General features: G+C 38.9%; 1 protein-coding gene across 1 annotated transcript; it reads right to left on the reverse strand.

Annotated features, from left to right (window-relative positions):
* Nucleotides 1-3,151: 3,151 nt before the first annotated feature.
* LOC137392859 (synaptic vesicle membrane protein VAT-1 homolog) lies at nucleotides 3,152-9,589 on the reverse strand. The gene is made up of 7 exons (XM_068079197.1): nucleotides 9,398-9,589; nucleotides 8,860-8,955; nucleotides 7,792-7,999; nucleotides 7,256-7,426; nucleotides 6,948-7,037; nucleotides 5,568-5,827; nucleotides 3,152-3,635 (listed from the first exon to the last, which is right to left on the reverse strand). Exons 1-7 carry the CDS (start codon nucleotides 9,566-9,568, stop codon nucleotides 3,549-3,551), a joined length of 1,083 nt encoding a protein of 360 aa, XP_067935298.1. The 5' UTR covers nucleotides 9,569-9,589; the 3' UTR covers nucleotides 3,152-3,548.
* Between the last annotated feature and the right edge of the window lie 10,095 nt (nucleotides 9,590-19,684).

Below are 19,684 nucleotides of genomic sequence, written 5' to 3' on the forward strand. Positions count from 1 at the left end.
GACGACAGATGGGGTTGACTACGGATGAGGTTGACTACAGATGAGGCTGACTACAGATGAGGCTGGCTACAGATGAGGCAGACTACGGATGAGGTTGACTACGAATGAGGTTGACTACAGATGAGGCTGACTATGGATGAGGTTGGCTACGGATGAGGTTGACTACGGATGAGGTTGACTACGGATGAGGCCGACTACGGATGAGGCTGGCTACAGATGAGTTTGACTACAGATGAGGCTGACTACAGATGAGGTTGACAACAGATGAGGCTGACTACGGATGAGGTAAACTACGGATGAGGTAGACTACAGATGAGGTTGACTACAGATGAGGTTGACTACGGATGAGGTTCATTACAGATGAGGTTGACTACAGATGAGGCTGGCTACAGATGAGGTTGACTACAGATGAGGTTGACCACAGATGAGGTTGACGACAGATGGGGTTGACTACGGATGATGTTGACTACAGATGAGGCTGACTACAGATGAGGCTGGCTACAGATGAGGCAGACTACGGATGAGGTTGACTACGAATGAGGTTGACTACAGATGAGACTGACTATGGATGAGGTTGGCTACGGATGAGGTTGACTACGGAAGAGGTTGACTACGGATGAGGCCGACTATGGATGAGGCTGGCTACAGATGAGGTTGACAACAGATGAGGTTGACTACAGATGAGGCCGGCTACCCATAAGGTTGACACAGATGGGGTTGACTGCAGATGAGGTTGACGACAGATGGGGTTGACTACAGTAGATGAGGTTGACTACAGATGAGGTTGACTACATATGAGGTTGACTACGGATGAGGTTGTCTATAGATGAGGTTGACTACAGATGAGGCTGACTACAGACGAGGCTTTCACAGGTTGCTAGTACTCGCTAGTTCACAGCAGATCAATTATCAGAGACAGAAGGACAGTACTTATTAGTGCGATGTACACGCGTTGAGTGCTCACATGGCATAGGCGCTTCTCTTTAGACTGGGTTTGTTAAGCAGGTACAATGGAGAGCACAAGGGGTTTCATTTCCTTTTCATTAACTTTTTCTTAAAATGTGTCTCAAGTTTTTCCGCAGACTTTTCTGTAACCCATGATATACATGTATATAGTAATACAAAGATACGAGTATGTATTGTAATATATGTATATATACGTAGTAGCATATATGCGCATGTATATATACATGAATATAGTATATACAGTATATATATGTAGTATATACATTGTATGCTAACTAAATGCCCGGCGTTGCACGGGAAATAAAAAGGTTTGTGCACAGAAATTTTATTTTTAATTGGCGAAGTTTCTCTACCAAATGAATTGTAGTAACTTAGCTAATAACTTTACTATAATATAAGCCGTTATTATAACTTATGCCAGCATTAGGAAGAAAAATTGCATCGTGGTGTCACACGCAAGGCCAGCCAAACACACAGTCTAGTGGTTTAGCAAGCCAGTCTGCAGAGGTTCCTAAAACTTTATAACTATTAATAAATAGACACACGAACCACAAACAGCCAAATGACATCCACTGAGATCGATACATAATATATATACACTAAAAATGATCCTGGATGCAACAAACCATCCAACATATCATCAGTAGACGCAAGCAACTAGCCAGATTTGCAAATGCTCAGCGGAATAAGCGTGTCATAGGTGTCTATGTGGTGAGTATGGCCTTAATAAATCACAACACTGGTGGAAAGCTCCAGAGAAAGTCAATGAGAAATACTGTTCTAAGCTTCTTTGGGGCTTCTACACTACATCCAGACTGACAAGTATGTCTTCACAAACCAGTCATATATTGTAGTGATTGACAAGAAGAACAAGAGGGTTGCTATAATAGATATAACAGAGCCCAAAGACTACAACACAGCCAGCAAAAAAAGTAAAGAAATATCTCCCACTCAGAAAGTAGATTGAGAAGTGCTGGCATGTAAGATCAACTGTAATTCCGGTAGTTATCGGAACATTGGGTCCAATAACACAAACACATCACATGAGGCTTGCCCAAATACTGGCAACAGTCAACAAGTGAGTTGCAGGAAAGTGTTGTTGGGGATGACTATAATCTTGAAGCGAACGATTAAACTCTCAGGTATATATATATATATATATACCTGAGAGTATACCTGAGAAGCATACATACGTACATATAGCATATATATATATATATATACCTGAAAGTATACATATATATATCTATATATATATACATATATATATACACATGTATATATATATAATGTATATATACATAATGTATATATACATGTATATAGTATATATACATTCTTTCTTAAATTCTTATTCGCTACTATGCATTTGTATAACGTATTTGTTTACAAATAAATAGCTCTAAATGTATTTATATATATGCTGCTATCTATATAAATACTATTTGTATTATCTTATGTAACTACAAACTTACTTCCAAGTAGATGAAAGTAGGTCCATAGACTTAGAAAGCTTTTGGCAACGAATACTCTACTATCCAGCACTACACGCTAGTGCCCATTGCCATTGTGTATCCCCAGACACTAACATGTAATCACATGTACTAGAAGGCACTAACATGCAATGCTATGCGCTATTGTGCATTACCATGCACTCCTAATCTCACAAACACCCAAGTGAGATTCTACAGAGCTACCTTGAGCAACCTCGCACCAGGAGTTGTGACGCAAATGTAAAGACAGAGAGTAAAGAAAAGGTTCAGTTGGGGGAGATGCATAGGAAGGTTCCACTGGGGGAGATGCACAGGAAGGCTCAGCTGGGGGAGATAAATAGGAAGGTTCAACTGGGGGAGATAAATAGGAAGGTTCAACTGGGGGAGATGAATAGGAAGGTTCAACTGGGGGAGATGGATAGGAAGGTTCCACTGGGGGAGATGCACAGAAAGGCTCAGCTGGGGGAGATGCATAGGAAGGTTCAACTGGGAGAGATGAATAGGAATGTGCAACTGGGGGAGATGCATAGGAAGGCTCAGCTGGGGGAGATGAATAGGAAGGTTCAACTGGGAAGATGCATAGGAAGGTTCAACTGGGGGAGATGCATAGGAAGGTTCCACTGGGGGAGATAAATAGGAAGCGGATAGGAAGAGGCCAGAAACAAACAAATAAGAGTTTAAAAAGGCAAGCGTTGAGACAATCAGACAGACTATATTAGAAGCATACATACGTACTTTTCCTGCTTGACAAAAAGGAATTCAATAATTATAACATGTCGTACACAAAGGTTGTACATAATCCTTCAATATGTACACAGAAGGTGTAATGTGTACACAGACATGATATAAATATTCATAAAGCTATGAAAAACCCTGCAGTCAGTGAAAAATAAAGTAAGGGAGATAATTGTGGAATAAAATTAAATAAAGGATATAACAGATAAATAAAATTAATATAAGAATGGTGAGAATTACCTTTAGAGAGAAAGTAAAAAGGGTGCTATTTATCCAAATGGTTGGAGAACAGTTTAGGCTTATTGATACCTGACCAGTGTTCAGCATAGTCTTAAAACATACATTCAAATCTGCTCATTTCCCATCAGAGCCTGGGCTAGCTCTTAGCAATATCTTCCCTATATTCTTGCGCTGGTAAATTCGAGCCATCGCCTCTTTCACCTAAACACACATCAGAGTTCATGTTGAGCATTCATAAAGATACACAGCCATAAATGCAAATATAAGATCTAAATACTGCAGCATATAGCACCTAAATACTGCACCATATAGCACCTAAACACTGTAGCATATAGCTCCTAAACACTGTAGCATACAGCACCTAAATACTACAGCATATAGCACATAAATACTGCAGCATATTGCACCTAAATACTGTACCATATAGCACCTAAACACTGTAGCATATAGCTCCTAAACACTGTAGCATACAGCACCTAAATACTACAGCATATAGCACATAAATACTGCAGCATATAGCACCTAAATACTGCAGCATATAGCAACTAAATACTACAGCATATAGCACTTAAATACTGCAGTATATAGCTCCTAAATACTGCAGCATATAGCACATAAATACTGCAGCATATAGCATCTAAATACTGCAGCATTTAGCATCTAAATACTGTAGCATATAGCATCTAAATACTGTAGCATATAGCACCTAAATACTGTAGCATATAGCATCTAAATACTGCACCATATAGCACCTAAATACTGTAGCATATAGCACCTAAATACTGCAGCATATATCACCTAAATGCTGTCGCATATAGCATCTAAATACTGCATCATATAGCATCTAAATACTGCAGCATATAGCATCTAAATACTGCAGCATGTAACAGCATGGCACCAATAAGTATGTAACAGCATGGCACCAATAAGCATGTAACAGCATGGCACCAATAAGCATGTAACAGCATGGCACCAATAAGCATGTAACAGCATGGCACCAATAAGCATGTAACAGCATGGTGCTGATAAGCATGTAACAGCATGGCACCAATAAGCATGTAACAGCATGGCACCAATAAGCATGTAACAGCATGGCACCAATAAGCATGTAACAGCATGGCACCAATAAGCATGTAACAGCATGGCACCAATAAGCATGTAACAGCATGGCACCAATAAGCATGTAACAGCATGGTGCTGATAAGCATGTAACATCATGGCACCAATAAGCATGTAACAGCATGGCACCAATAAGCATGTAACAGCATGGCACCAATAAGCATGTAACAGCATGGCACCAATAAGCATGTAACAGCATGGCACCAATAAGCATGTAACATCATGGCACCAATAAGCATGTAACAGCATAGCACCAATAAGCATGTAACAGCATGGCACCAATAAGCATGTAACAGCATGGCACCAATAAGCACGTAACAGCATGGCACCAATAAGCACGTAACAGCATAGCACCAATAAGCATGTAACAGCATGGCACCAATAAGCATGTAAAAGCATGGCACCAATAAGCATGTAACAGCATGGCACCAATAAGCATGTAAAAGCATGGCACCAATAAGCATGTAACAGCATAGCACCAACAAGCATGTAACAGCATGGCACCAATAAGCATGTAACAGCATGGCACCAATAAGCATGTAACAGCATGGCACCAATAAGCATGTAACAGCATGGCACCAATAAGCATGTAACAGCATGGCACCAATAAGCATGTAACAGCATGGCACCAATAAGCATGTAACAACATGGCACCAATAAGCATGTAACAGCATGGTGCTGATAAGCATGTAACATCATGGCACCAATAAGCATGTAACAGCATGGCACCAATAAGCATGTAACAGCATGGCACCAATAAGCATGTAACATCATGGCACCAATAAGCATGTAACAGCATAGCACCAATAAGCATGTAACAGTATTATGCTCTATTCTATTGTACAACTACTTTCAACATTAAACAACACTTTGCAGGCAAGATGCAGTATAAAGCTTCACAAGCCTTAGATCCTCATAAATCCAACGAAGTAGGTGAACAAAGACTAATGACCAACCCAAACTTGTAATAAATTTCTAACACGAGAACACAGAGGGTAAGCTCAAAGGTCTCACCTCCTCAAAAGGATAAATGCTGTCTATGACTGGTTTTATCTTGCCTTCTTGGTACAGCTCAACCAATGACTCCATGTTCCTCCTAACAATGCTGAAGTTGGCACGGTCTTTAACAAGCTTCCCCACATGCAGCCCACCGACCATGACATTCTTGTCCATCAGCCCGAAGCCGTCATACGTGGGGGAGAAGAGCTTGTTGACTAGCGCTCTGTACATTCCATAGAACGTTAAGTTCTCTCCGAGTACATAACTTGAGCCACCTACATCACATTCTTACGGTCAGCAAGCATTAGACCAGCATGAAAGTCTGTCTTGTTTACGGTGATCCTATGCGGGAGTTATTGATAAAATTAATGGTGGGGGTATATAAAGGCCTTACAAGTTAGTCTACACAAATACAGACGGTTCCCAACCTACGAACGCGTTACGTTCCGGACGATTGTTCGTAAGGTGAATTTGTTCGTAAGTTGCTTCAGTGCTATATTTTGTATTATAATTTATGTTTAAAGCCTATATAAGTATATTGAAGGTTTATATAAATATGTTTAAGGCTTGTATAATTAACCTGTATTGGTTTGTACTGAAAAAATATTTAATAAAATGGAAATAATACTTTGGTGGACGCCGGGCCATGACACTGCATTTCTTATTTATTGTATGTCTTGTCCTTTCTATTATATTGTTGTTTTAATCGTTATGCTATCACTTATCGTTGTTGTCTTATTTTTTGTATGTGTTGTCAGTTTATTATATCGTTGTTTCACTCGTTATGCTATTGTTATATCTGATATACTGTCATAACACTATCACTTATCGTCACTTAGATTGTTGTCATACCAACGCTCTAGCGGTCCTATTCATTCACCTTGTTAGCCGGTGTTCTTACCGTTTGCCGTTAGCCGGAACGGTTGATATTATTGTATATAAATGAGTGCGCGCATTTAGTTGAGCAGAGCAAATAGCCGTATGCTTCTTGGCTGGTGAAAATTCCTTCGCTAATTAAAAGCTGAATGAAATTACAGGCACTCTCTTATCTTTATTTATTAGAAGAGATCTTGCCAAGTAAAGGCCGGCAAATCTCTTTACATTACGTATGTAAAGTTCAAACAAAGTTCAAACAAATAATTCAAAAGTTAATCGAGTTACGAACAACGTACATGCGTTCGTATGTACCGTTGTTCGTAACTCGAATGTTCGTAAGTAGGGAACCGTCTGTATACCAAATTCTTATAAGACAGGTCGGGGTTTTCAGAAGATGGGAGCTATTTATATGAGGGTGAACACACCTCTATTAGCTAAGAGGTAGAGAGTGAAGACACCTCGATTAGCTAAGAGGTAGAGAATGTAAAGTGTGATATAGAGAGTAAATAAAGAGCTTACCATAGTGAATGTGTTTACCAAGGGGCTTAAGGATGCTGTGAGAGCGGGATGAGTCGGAGCCACCCACCGGGTCAAGCATGATGTCCACACCTAAATCAACAGAGTGGTGGAAAGATGTGATGAGGAGTGGCAGAGTATAACACATTCCACATGAAACGAGCAAGCTTTTGAAAATGGGCTAGGTGTATCGTCTCCTTACACCATCTCAACCGTTCTAGCGCATACTTTGCTGATCTCTTAATCCACGCAGTAATGAACACACAAGATGATAGAAAAGGCTGTCTTAGGGACAAACAAACATTAAATACCTCTGAATGAACTTGACTTGACAACTTGTGCATAGTCCTGAGTCTTGTAGTCAATAGGGCAGGTAATGCCATGCGCCCGACAGTGTTCATGCTTGCTCGCTGATGCTGTACCAAACACTGTAACATCTGGCACGGTTTTGCAGAGTTGGCCAACCGCAGTACCCACCCCACCTATAGAGGCAAACATGTTTCTAAGATACAAGCGTAACTAACTACTTTATTTCAGTATAGACAGTTATACCAGGTACAGCTTGCCCTTATTAGTCTTGGCTCTTGCATATTGTACCATCAATGCTCCATGAGTACCTCTATATCTAGGGAACTGAAACTAGCCATAAAAGAGTGTTTCTCACTCTCTCATACTATAGCAAAGTTTTCTCATGTTAATGTTGTACTGTTTCTGTGCTACTCGCTGTTACAGTCCTCCTAAGTGCTACCTGTTGTTTCATACTATTACCTAACAGGATGTAGCTCTGTTAGTTTATTGTCATGAGCAACCCACTGTCATGTTCAGACTATCCGCTGTTATATATTACCTGCTGCCATATGTACAAATACGGACTGGCCAGGTTTGAGCACAGCTTGCTCAAACAACATAATGGCTGCTGTTACATAATTAACTGGAATGGCAGCTGCATCCTCCAGGGACATATTCTCTGGTATAACAAAGCAGTTCTCCTGCGGGAGAACCAGCTGGTCCTGCCAGGCACCCATGTCACTCAAAGCTACTACCCTGTCTCCTGTCTGTAATGCCAAAAGCCAGTTATTACCTGAGAGTCATGCATGGCAGACCAGAGATTTTACATCTATAAGAGCTATGGACTACGGGCAATAAGCAGTTATCATATCAGTTCTAAGGACTGCGGGCAATAAGCAGTTATCATATCAGTTCTAAGGACTATGGGCAATAACCAGTTATCATATCAGCTCTAAGGACTACGGGCAATAACCAGTTATCATATCATCTCTAAGGACTACGGGCAATAACCAGTTATCATATCAGTTCTAAGGACTACGGGCAATAACCAGTTATCATATCAGCTCTAAGGACTACGGGCAATAACCAGTTATCATATCAGTTCTAAGGACTACGGGCAATAACCAGTTATCATATCAGCTCTAAGGACTACGGACAATAACCAGTTATCATATCAGCTCTAAGGACTACGGGCAATAACCAGGTATCATATCAGTTCTAAGGACTACGGGCAATAACCAGTTATTATATCAGTTCTAAGGACTACGGGCAATAACCAGTTATCATATCAGCTCTAAGGAATACGGGCAATAACCAGTTATCATATCAGCTCTAAGGACTACGGGCAATAACCAGTTATCATATCATCTCTAAGGACTACGGGCAATAACCAGTTATCATATCAGTTCTAAGGACTACGGGCAATAACCAGTTATCATATCAGCTCTAAGGACTACGGGCAATAACCAGTTATCATATCAGTTCTAAGGACTACGGGCAATAACCAGTTATCATATCAGTTCTAAGGGCTACAGGCAATAACCAGGTACCATATCAGTTCTAAGACATGGGTAAGAATAAATCCTAAAAATATAAAAGACAGAATATAAGTAACCATCCGGCTTACCTTTATATCTTTGACAGCAGCGCCGACTTCCTTCACAAAGCCGGAGCACTCATATCCAGGTACAAAGGGCACTGGTGGCATCGGTGCATATAAACCCTGAAGTAAAAACAGGCTTTTGCACAAATCAAAAGTACGGATGCTCAGATAGATTCATGAAAAGTCTGACCGCTGAGACCAGCATCATAATAATATCTAACCTTTACTATAATAGGAGACATCTATCCATCTGAAGCCACACATGAATGTTGAAAAAAATTGCATCATACATGTTTCGAACTCACAGCATTCAGGTTGATAGACCAGCACTCTACTCTCTGCACTAATCGACCCCCTTACCACATTTTGGAAATATAGTGCAGTTACTTATTATACCTGATCATCTTCTACGGAGCACTGGACTACCAGGGAAATAGTAGGTATAGTAGTACAACTACAGCGTGGACAATGAGCTCTGGTATTATTTTTGTATCAGGTATCGCAAAGAAAGCATCAAGAAGTTGGATCGTTTACATGCAAGTGGAGACGAATGAATGCTGACCTGCCTCATACTGGCTTCAGCGAAATTGAGACCACAGAACTTGACATCAATCATGACATCCTCCTCACCAACAGCAGGAACAACTGTCTCTTTTACAACCAGGTTGTCCTCTCCCTTAGTCGAGACTAGTGTCAAGGACCTGCGCATCAAGGTTCTAGACTTTTCATCCATAACAGCAAACAATTTATGATCCTAGGGAACAACAGAACAGCTAAAGCTTAAAGGCAGCAATATTAATGTTACACTTACATAACGTATGAAAAGGTTTCATAACGGTTCTTTTATTGGCGTATTAAAGCACTCATGTCAAGAGCTATGAAAACCATTACAGGTCAGTCTTGAGTGCAATTCCTGTTTGTTTAAGTGCAGCGTATTTATTTGGCTTTCTTAATACGATTTATACCAAAGTAAGGCGGTGATTATAGGCCACAATATGCGCACAAGCTAAACCGCAAAATCACATAAGTAGGTTTGCTGTTGTAGTGTCAATAACTGACACATTTTTTCACAAATGGGTGCTTTATTTTGTCAACCAATGTTTTCTCTCTGTTATGCCCATCACTCTCACAAATGCAGATATTGAGCAGCACCCTATGTGGAGAGTGTCGAGTTATTTGCTTCCCTCAAAAATTTGAACGAGCAGCATTCTACGATAGTTTTGAGTTTGCTAACACATGCTGATACAAAGTTGAAACTCTCAGTATTCACTGAGATAATAAATGACAGATAGTGAAATACAAACTGCCTTCAACGCCTTCTGTTCAAGGTAGTTTTGGCGCTATCTTCACTACACATCCTAATGTTTAAAACAGGCGGAACTTGAGGATTTGAAACGTAAGAACTTCATGTGGCAAGCAGAAAACACAAAGTCAGAGTTAGTAGAATAAACGATTCAACTGGTGTTGACACATATTGCATCTTCAATTGGGTAACAACTTGTAGATGCATGTTATAATCCTGGTAAAAACTCAGTCCACGAGACTGCATGTTTCATATTTTCCTAATAAAGTTCCATCTTATAAATATAGTACGATGCGCTTTGATATTTGCTTGACTTGAGATGCCAGGTTCTCCTACTTTATTGACTGCAAGCACTTTGACACATAGTTAGCCCTTCAAGTTTTGTGCCAAAAAGTTTTTTTAGCCGTTGACATCTTTATGAAGGTGGCTAAATATGAGCTTTTTACTAACTGAAAAAATTTTTTATTACCTGCCACCTACTATTGGGTTTTTAAAAGACCGTGTGCATAATGGTGAGCATAGAGCTCATTGTACCTTCTATCACTTCAAACTAGTTTAATTTAATAGCAATATTTTTAAACCAATCTTCCACATTTTCTGATTTGTTTGCAGACCCTCTTTTGATTCAGACAGCTGTAACTGTATGAGGACTTTATTCTGTTGTAACTCTTACATATCATTCCAGGTAAAATAAAATTTGCAACTCTATGGTAGAAATATGAGACAATTCTGATAGCCCTGCTGACAATCAGATATGACAAAGCAAGTAGTTCCAAAATCATGTTTAAAGCTCAGTTATAGCATGACCAGTGACAGTATTATGGCATGACCAGTGACAGTATTATGGCATGACCAGTGACAGTATTATGGCATGACCAGTGACAGTATTATAGCATGACCAGTGACAGTATTATAGCATGACCAGTGACAGTATTATGGCATGACCAGTGACAGTATTATGGCATGACCAGTGACAGTATTATGGCATGACCAGTGACAGTATTATGGCATGACCAGTGACAGTATTATGGCATGACCAGTGACAGTATTATAGCATGACCAGTGACAGTATTATAGCATGACCAGTGACAGTATTATGGCATGACCAGTGACAGTATTATGGCATGACCAGTGACAGTATTATGGCATGACCAGTGACAGTATTATGGCATGACCAGTGACAGTATTATAGCATGACCAGTGACAGTATTATGGCATGACCAGTGACAGTATTATAGCATGACCAGTGACAGTATTATAGCATGACCAGTGACAGTATTATGGCATGACCAGTGACAGTATTATGGCATGACCAGTGACAGTATTATGGCATGACCAGTGACAGTATTATGGCATGACCAGTGACAGTATTATGGCATGACCAGTGACAGTATTATAGCATGACCAGTGACAGTATTATAGCATGACCAGTGACAGTATTATGGCATGACCAGTGACAGTATTATGGCATGACCAGTGACAGTATTATGGCATGACCAGTGACAGTATTATGGCATGACCAGTGACAGTATTATAGCATGACCAGTGACAGTATTATGGCATGACCAGTGACAGTATTATAGCATGACCAGTGACAGTATTATAGCATGACCAGTGACAGTATTATGGCATGACCAGTGACAGTATTATGGCATGACCAGTGACAGTATTATGGCATGACCAGTGACAGTATTATGGTATGACCAGTGACAGTATTATAGCATGACCAGTGACAGTATTATGGCATGACCAGTGACAGTATTATGGCATGACCAGTGACAGTATTATGGCATGACCAGTGACAGTATTATGGCATGACCAGTGACAGTATTATGGCATGACCAGTGACAGTATTATGGCATGACCAGTGACAGTATTATGGCATGACCAGTGACAGTATTATAGCATGACCAGTGACAGTATTATGGCATGACCAGTGACAGTATTATGGCATGACCAGTGACAGTATTATGGCATGACCAGTGACAGTATTATGGCATGACCAGTGACAGTATTATGGCATGACCAGTGACAGTATTATGGCATGACCAGTGACAGTATTATAGCATGACCAGTGACAGTATTATGGCATGACCAGTGACAGTATTATGGCATGACCAGTGACAGTATTATGGCATGACCAGTGACAGTATTATGGCAAGACCAGTGACAGTATTATGGCATGACCAGTGACAGTATTATGGCATGACCAGTGACAGTATTATGGCATGACCAGTGACAGTATTATGGCATGACCAGTGACAGTATTATGGCATGACCAGTGACAGTATTATGGCATGACCAGTGACAGTATTATGGCATGACCAGTGACAGTATTATGGCATGACCAGTGACAGTATTATGGCAAGACCAGTGACAGTATTATGGCATGACCAGTGACAGTATTATGGCATGACCAGTGACAGTATTATGGCATGACCAGTGACAGTATTATGCCGAATCATTGTGATGATGGAGAATGAGACATCTGATGAGGTACATTTAGTAGGCTTAAAGAGGTTAAGTCTCACAGTATAAACAGAAAGGCCAATGAAAGATAGAGAGAAGGCTTGCTCCCCTACATCTCTGTACAGGTTATAGTTATGAGGAACTTTAAGCAGAGGATAATATATTATCTTTAAATAAAGCATATCCTATGAATATAAAAATGGAAATAGAACTTCTCATGACAGCTGAATGACATCATATAAGCTCTGGCAGCAGCAGTGAGGTTGTACATCAAGTCACCTTAGAATGAATTTGTAAAACATACATGTATTAACTATGTATTTAATTTTATTAAAGCAAGAATAAACAGCAAGGAATCTAAACACTACTGCTGCTTGTTTACCAGTTTGTCAAACTTGCACCGTAAATAATATGGTACAAACAAGCTAACCAACATTTTAAAGCGTGTTTCAAACTAGGTCTACCTCAATATCAAATAAATGTAAAAAAGTGAGCCTAAGCTATGCTTCTATATATTATATTAACATCTTAGCACAATTTAGAATGAAGCATGTTTGTTATGTCTAATTAGAGCAAGCAACTGAATTTTTTTAACATTTTGAGGGCTGGATATGTGTGTATACAATAATAAAGAAAAGATAGTCAGTTGACCAGCTTCATAAAAGCTTTCTGCATATTAGTTTCTTAGGGGGAGGTGAAAAAGTTGCACCAGGGGGCAACTTGGGCCAGGCCACATACCTATGTGGAGTTGCATGCTATGTTTGTTTTCTTTAGTTAGGTCACTGAGAATATTTCAGGTCAAGGCAATTTTCTACCATTGCTCAATAAGGAAGATTTAACAGGTGAATGCTTTATTCGACATTTACTACTATTTTATATCAACAGTAAACTTTACCTGCCACATAGTACTATAAGATTTTGGTAGAAAAGCAGCAGTATGTTTATATGACTAATGGCTAAAATATCACCTTTAATTTAGTAATATAATAATAATAGTAATATAATTTAGTAGATAAATATTAGCAGCTGCTAGAACCAATATTGAGAATAAGTTCATTTTGTGCAAAAAATACAGCTGGGGAAAGTTGGGTTGACCTTTGCGAGGCAAGATGGGTCACTGGCCAAACTTGCCCCATAAGCTTTTATTGATCATCTTTTTGATGACATCTCTAAAAGGTAAGAAACAAATAATGGCCTTAGCAAATATAGGCCTAATAAATGAAGTCTTAATACAGTCAAGATAATCTTCACACTCAGTAGTAGTCTTTGAAAACACTACCAAAGGCACCACATGAAAAAGCCACAGTAAAAACAAGAAAGAGAGCTTAGATTGAAATACTAGCTGATACTTAAGAGCAACAGCAACTGAAAAAATCCCAAGTAAAACGAAAGAAAATAAAAAATCTGAATACAGTTTCATCCTCAAACTTAGCTGAAGAAACTTTGATTGATTCAGACAATGATTTACCAGTGGCAGAGACTGATAATGGAAGGGGAGTTTTAAATTAAAAAGTGTGTTTTAGCAGTTTGCTAAAAATGAAAGCTTTTTGTTTATGTTGAAATGGTAACAGGATGTAAGGGATTGGATTGGCTGGTAGATTTTTACACTTAATAAAGATATGCTATGTTTTATGTTACTAATATTACTTATGCATAATATTATGTATATATGTACACGCACATAATAATTGTAAGTGTAGAAAATATTCAAGTGTAAATCTGAAATATACAGCAGTTGTAGTTGTAAAGCTTTATTGAGTCATAAAACAACTCTTCTGAATACTTCTATATTCACCCAACTTTCCTCATTGACTGACCTAACTTACCTAACAAGTGGAGTAAGTTGGGACACATGACAACAAGTTTTCAAAAGAGTATTTTGTAAGTTTGACCAAGGATTAACCATTGTGAATTTTCAGCAGAATAGAACACACTATTTATAGCAAACACCTATTTATATGAAAGGTTTCACAATCCTAGAGCTTCTAATCTTGTCATATTTTGCATAATTGCGATTTTTGACCCAGCTTGCTCCACCTTCCCCTATGTGTTTTTGGAGAAATCAGATTATGCACAATTCTTCTTCATCCATATGTATGTATATCTACTAGAAACTCCTCTGTCATACAGCCCACGACCAAAGTGATAATGGAAAAAAGAAAGGGTACTGCTAAAGACGAACTGTAAAGAGATTGGCTGGCAAGGCAGGTTGGTTCTGGCGTCGACGAAGGACAATGATGTCAATTTGTTGTAGTTGGCGAGGCAAATTTATAACAAAGTCATTCGCGTTCTGAGGGAAATTGATGACAAGACCTCTGAACCCAAATTGGCCACCACGCGGAAGATGGAACATTGACATTGTAGGATTAACCTTGGCAATGAGTAACTGTTCTATAAGTGTAAGAGAAGATAACAATTCAACAGATGGACCTGGGTCCATATTGTTGGCTGCACTGAATTTATTAACAGTGTCGGGTCTAACTTGTTGGCATGTATGACATAGTTGTATTTGAGCATTGTATGTAATGAAATGTTTCTCATTACATTAGGTACATGTGAGCTGTGATATGTTGTTGTCAAGTCTGCCTAGAAAGTTGTTACGCAGTTCTTGAAAATCAGGACAATCTAAAGATTGAAAATGAGGAATGTGATGAAGGGGGGCATTATTGAGAGGAGCGATATTGTTTTGTGCAATTTTTTCATGGTCAATGATGTCCAGAAATTCATGATCATCATCTGGAAACGAAGGGGCTGCCAAGTCCATGTCATTTACATCGCCTTCCACATCTACTAAAGAATTCTCTGAATCAGATGAGTTGTTGTTATTCAATTGAGTAGCGTGTTGTTGAACATTAGCATTTGATGTTGATGGTTGCTGTGAGGACCTTCTATTTATCCTCCTATTGAGCTGTAATAATTGAGAGACACGTGGATGGCCACTGCGTCGGTGACGGCCACAACGTGGTGTTCTGGGAAGTTGTATGTCCATGATAGTTGTCAAGTTGTTTTGAAATTAAATTCAAAGTCAATTATGCAAAACAAGAGGTCGTAAAAAATTCACACCTAATCTACTACTATCTCAAACTTATGTTTTACAACAATAAAATGAATATTAGTTAAAGCTGTAGGCCTAACCTACTGTAATGTATGTAATTTAACAATAGCAATAAGGAAATACGTTTATTATATCTCTGAAATGCAATATTAGAAGTAAAATGGCAAGCTGCCGTGTAATATACACAATTTGAAAGTTGGTTGCGTTGAATGTAGAATGGTTTTGATAGCGATCTGTAACAGAAAGCGAGCATCAGCATTCACGCATCTGAAAGTTTTCTGCAAACTGGAGCAAAACAAAAGTGTTCTCGTCATAAAGGGGCATCGTAGTTCGGCCCTAGCTTGTACATAAGATGTAAAGAATTTTAGCTAACGTTCTAAATAATTTAATGAAACCTTCGGTAATTGGACAAAAAAATCAGGCAGATAAACTGTGTACGTACCACAATTTCGTATCTGTAAATCGGTCTACGCCTCAAACGGTCTACGTTTATTACAGAAATCTTCGAATAAATAAATTCGAATGATTATTCTTATAATTAAATCTTATAATTTTATAAAAACGAGTAATTATTCTTATAATTAAATATTTTTGCAAGATATTAAAAACGGAAAGATATTAGAAATCTTCGGCAAATGGACAATGCCATACATGTAGACTGGTGAAATGTGCACGTTTTTCTCGTGAAATCTGCCCGACTTAATGGTTCTACTCTTGGTCGCACGGCTTTATCGGCGTTTCGTTGGCCGGTCTTAATTTTGATTTAAAAAAGCTTGTCAGGTTTTAATAGCGATTTTATGCCAAATTAATGTCTAGTTATGTATTATCCGATCAGATGGGTAAGGTTTAGGATTTGTCTACAAATTTCAAAGACTTGGTAACATATTTAAATAGGTTTATATGTGTTTTGTATTGTTATTATACTTAAACGACTCAATTGAAAAATGGTTAAATTTATTGATGAGATTTCGGTACAAGGGTTTGCGACGGTGTTGATGAATAATTTTCGTGAGTTGTGTGCACATATGCATTTATCATAAAGCTCTCAAACAATCGCTTCGCTCGTGTTTGGTCGTGGGACTATATAAACGGCAATCTGTGTGTATGTGCGTGTGTTAGTCCGCCTTATAGTGCAGCCTTTCCTTTTTCGTCGTACGGATTTCGGTCGTACAAAGCGAACTGAATTAATATTAGTAGTAAATAAATTATAGAGTGGGCTTTATTTTTTCCATTCGGTCATACAAAGCCAATTAAATTAATATGAGTAGTAAAAGTCGTACTTTTGGACTATTAGCTGCTACTTTTTTCTGATGATTTGAGCCAAGCGGCTTATATAAGGGTGCAACTATTCTGGGGTTTTTCTCTGCACCGCTAGAGCGCATTAACCGAAATCTCTGGTTAGTGCGCCTCTAGCGGTGATAGAGAAAACGAAACAATGCCCAACGGTATTGTTCCATTAGGCACTCGGTTAAAAGCGTAGGTTAATACGGAACAGTGCCCAAAGGCATGTTCCGTTTTAAACAGCAAAGTTGCTGTTGTGTTATAAGCACCGTCCTGAGTTCTGCGGCCTATACACAAAGGTGCCTATACAGCTATACAAATGTACTACTCATTAAATAAATTAATGAGTAGTAATTTACATGTAATTAATATTTACTGCCAATGAGAAAGGTCGCCGTGAAGGTTTGTTTTTTCCAGCCACCTAGAGAATTGTTTTCGCATTTTACCTACTAAATTTCTACCTCAAAAAGGAAAGTACTTCTCATTCAATGTTGTATTGTCTATGGATTGCTACACCTCCACTACTTAAAATGTTGGATTCGCCACTGTTCGTGATAGTAAACATGTTCATTTCTTTCAGCAGCTGAGTTACTAATTCTTTCCCAGTTTCGAGTACTGTAACTTACTACTACAGAACTTGCACGGGTACTCCGAGCGTTGCAATAGGCAATGGTGAGAAGAAAGAGAGCAGCTGATATCGATTTACTGTCACCCTGCTTTAGCCATTGCCAGCTGTACTGTCACCTGCTCAAAAGTAGGCACAAGCCGAAAACTGTTTGTTCCTACACCCGACAGAAAAACCAAAAATGTTGCCTATCTGCAAGTGTTGCATTGAACTAACATTGTGTTATTATTGTCATGCTTGCATTGAATTAACATTATGTTATTGTTATGTCATGCTATGTTTTTCCTGTTCAGCTATACCTACATATTATCCACATGCAGCCTTTTCTAACATATTTTTCAGTATATATATTTTCATGCATTCGTTTTCCTTATTGTATCCCATAAAAAGGCTATCATGTTGGCGTTGTTTTATTATTGTAAGGTGCTAATGCCGTGTCTGCCTTGACATTATACCGTCTGTGCTGTTATACATATAAATTTTATTGACACAACCGCATCACTGTTTGTATATACCATGTCACAACACAGGCTATAGACAAAGAACTGGTGAGCCTTGATTAGTGTTTTAAGCATGTAGAAGTCTCCATTCAATAAATGTTGCCGATAGCAAAATATTTTGTAGAAATTCTTAAAGCATGCAAAATGTTTCAATACTGCCAGTTTGAAGAACTTCAATTTGCCTAGCAATGTCAATTTCATTATTTCTGTACACAAATAGGGCAACTCCGATTTGAGTGGTTTGAGACTGATACATTGTAGACTAGCTGTAAAAAGTATTGCAGATTTCCATTGTCCTCCCCAGCATTATTGACATGTAAGACTGCATATGTGTATGCATAGTCTGATCAGGGCAAAAAATTTAGGTAGACTGCATACTTGGAGTTGTTTTACAGTATGAAAGAGCACTCTCAATAAACCTCTTGCTGTACGCGAATCTGTTCCCATGAACGGGTAATGTAGCTAGCGGTTTGGGTTTGAGGCCGTGGTGTCACTTGGGGATGCGCGTTAGACCTTTTTCACTCCGAGTGCAGCGAAAGACTCCAAGCGCGGCGCTCCGGATGAATGAGTTGGCGAGTGCGAGGCGATTGATTGCCAAGCGATTGAGTGTTAGGCGATTGATTGCGAGGTGATTGATTGCAAGTGCGAGGCAATTAGTTGCGAGGCGAATGATTGCGAAACAATTGATTGCAAAGCGATAGAGTGCGAGGCGATTGATCACGAGGCGATTGACTGCAAGTGCGAAGCAGTTGACTGCAAGGCGAGTGCAAGGCAATTGATTGCAAAGCGAGTGCGAGGCGATTGATTGCGAGGCGAGTGCAAAGGTGATTGCAAGGCGAGTGCAAGGCAATTGATTGCGAGACGAGCCGTTTGATTGCAAGGTGATTGAGGAGTGCGAGGCGTTTGATTGCAAGGCGATTGATTGGGGAGTGTGAGGCGATTGATTGCGAGGCTAGTGCAAGAGCGCGATTGTCAACTGCTTGGCGGGTAGACTGGTCGGCTGAGTCGGGGAATCGGCGGCAAAAGTGCGCGATTGTCAACTGCAGATATAGACAGGTATGAACGGATGCATGAATCTAGAATATTTACTAGATTATATTATATTATATAGCTGTAAAAACACATTGCAGATTTCCATTGTTCTCCCCAACATTATTAACATGTATACGTGTATGTATACTCTGATCAAGGCAACAATTTCAGTAGACTGCATATTTGGAGTTGTTTTACATTATGAAAGATCACTCTCAATAAACCTTATGCCGTATGTGAATCTATTCCCGTAGGTGGGTAATGCAGCTAGTATATATATAAAAAAGCAGATTCAACACATATACATGTATATATATATAATGTATATATATATATATATATATATATATATATATATATATATATCTTTGTTGAATCTGCTTTGTCATGTTGTTCTTGATTTTGATCCTGTTCAATTTGTGTGCTTTGTCTGCGGTTGTATGGACTAATTGATTAGTATTGATTCAGACACTTGTGAGAGTGCTTAGCTATGATCATAAGCAATATTTATAAGTAATAGTACGTCTTTATTACTACAAATCTAACACCTTGAATATACAAACTCAAAGATTGTAAAATAATAA

This window comes from Watersipora subatra, chromosome 4, assembly GCF_963576615.1.
Source record: "Watersipora subatra chromosome 4, tzWatSuba1.1, whole genome shotgun sequence".
Classification (NCBI taxonomy): domain Eukaryota; kingdom Metazoa; phylum Bryozoa; class Gymnolaemata; order Cheilostomatida; family Watersiporidae; genus Watersipora; species Watersipora subatra.

Coding starts and splice junctions, on each gene's coding strand:
- LOC137392859 (XM_068079197.1), bottom strand. CDS start 9,568: ATGGATGAAAAGTCTAGAACCTTGATGCGCAGGTCCTTGACACTAGTC. Junction 8,000..8,859: donor CTGCTGTCAAAGATATAAAG/GTAAGCCGGATG, acceptor TTGGCATTACAG/ACAGGAGACAGGGTAGTAGC. Junction 7,427..7,791: donor ATTTGTACATATGGCAGCAG/GTAATATATAAC, acceptor TTGCCTCTATAG/GTGGGGTGGGTACTGCGGTT.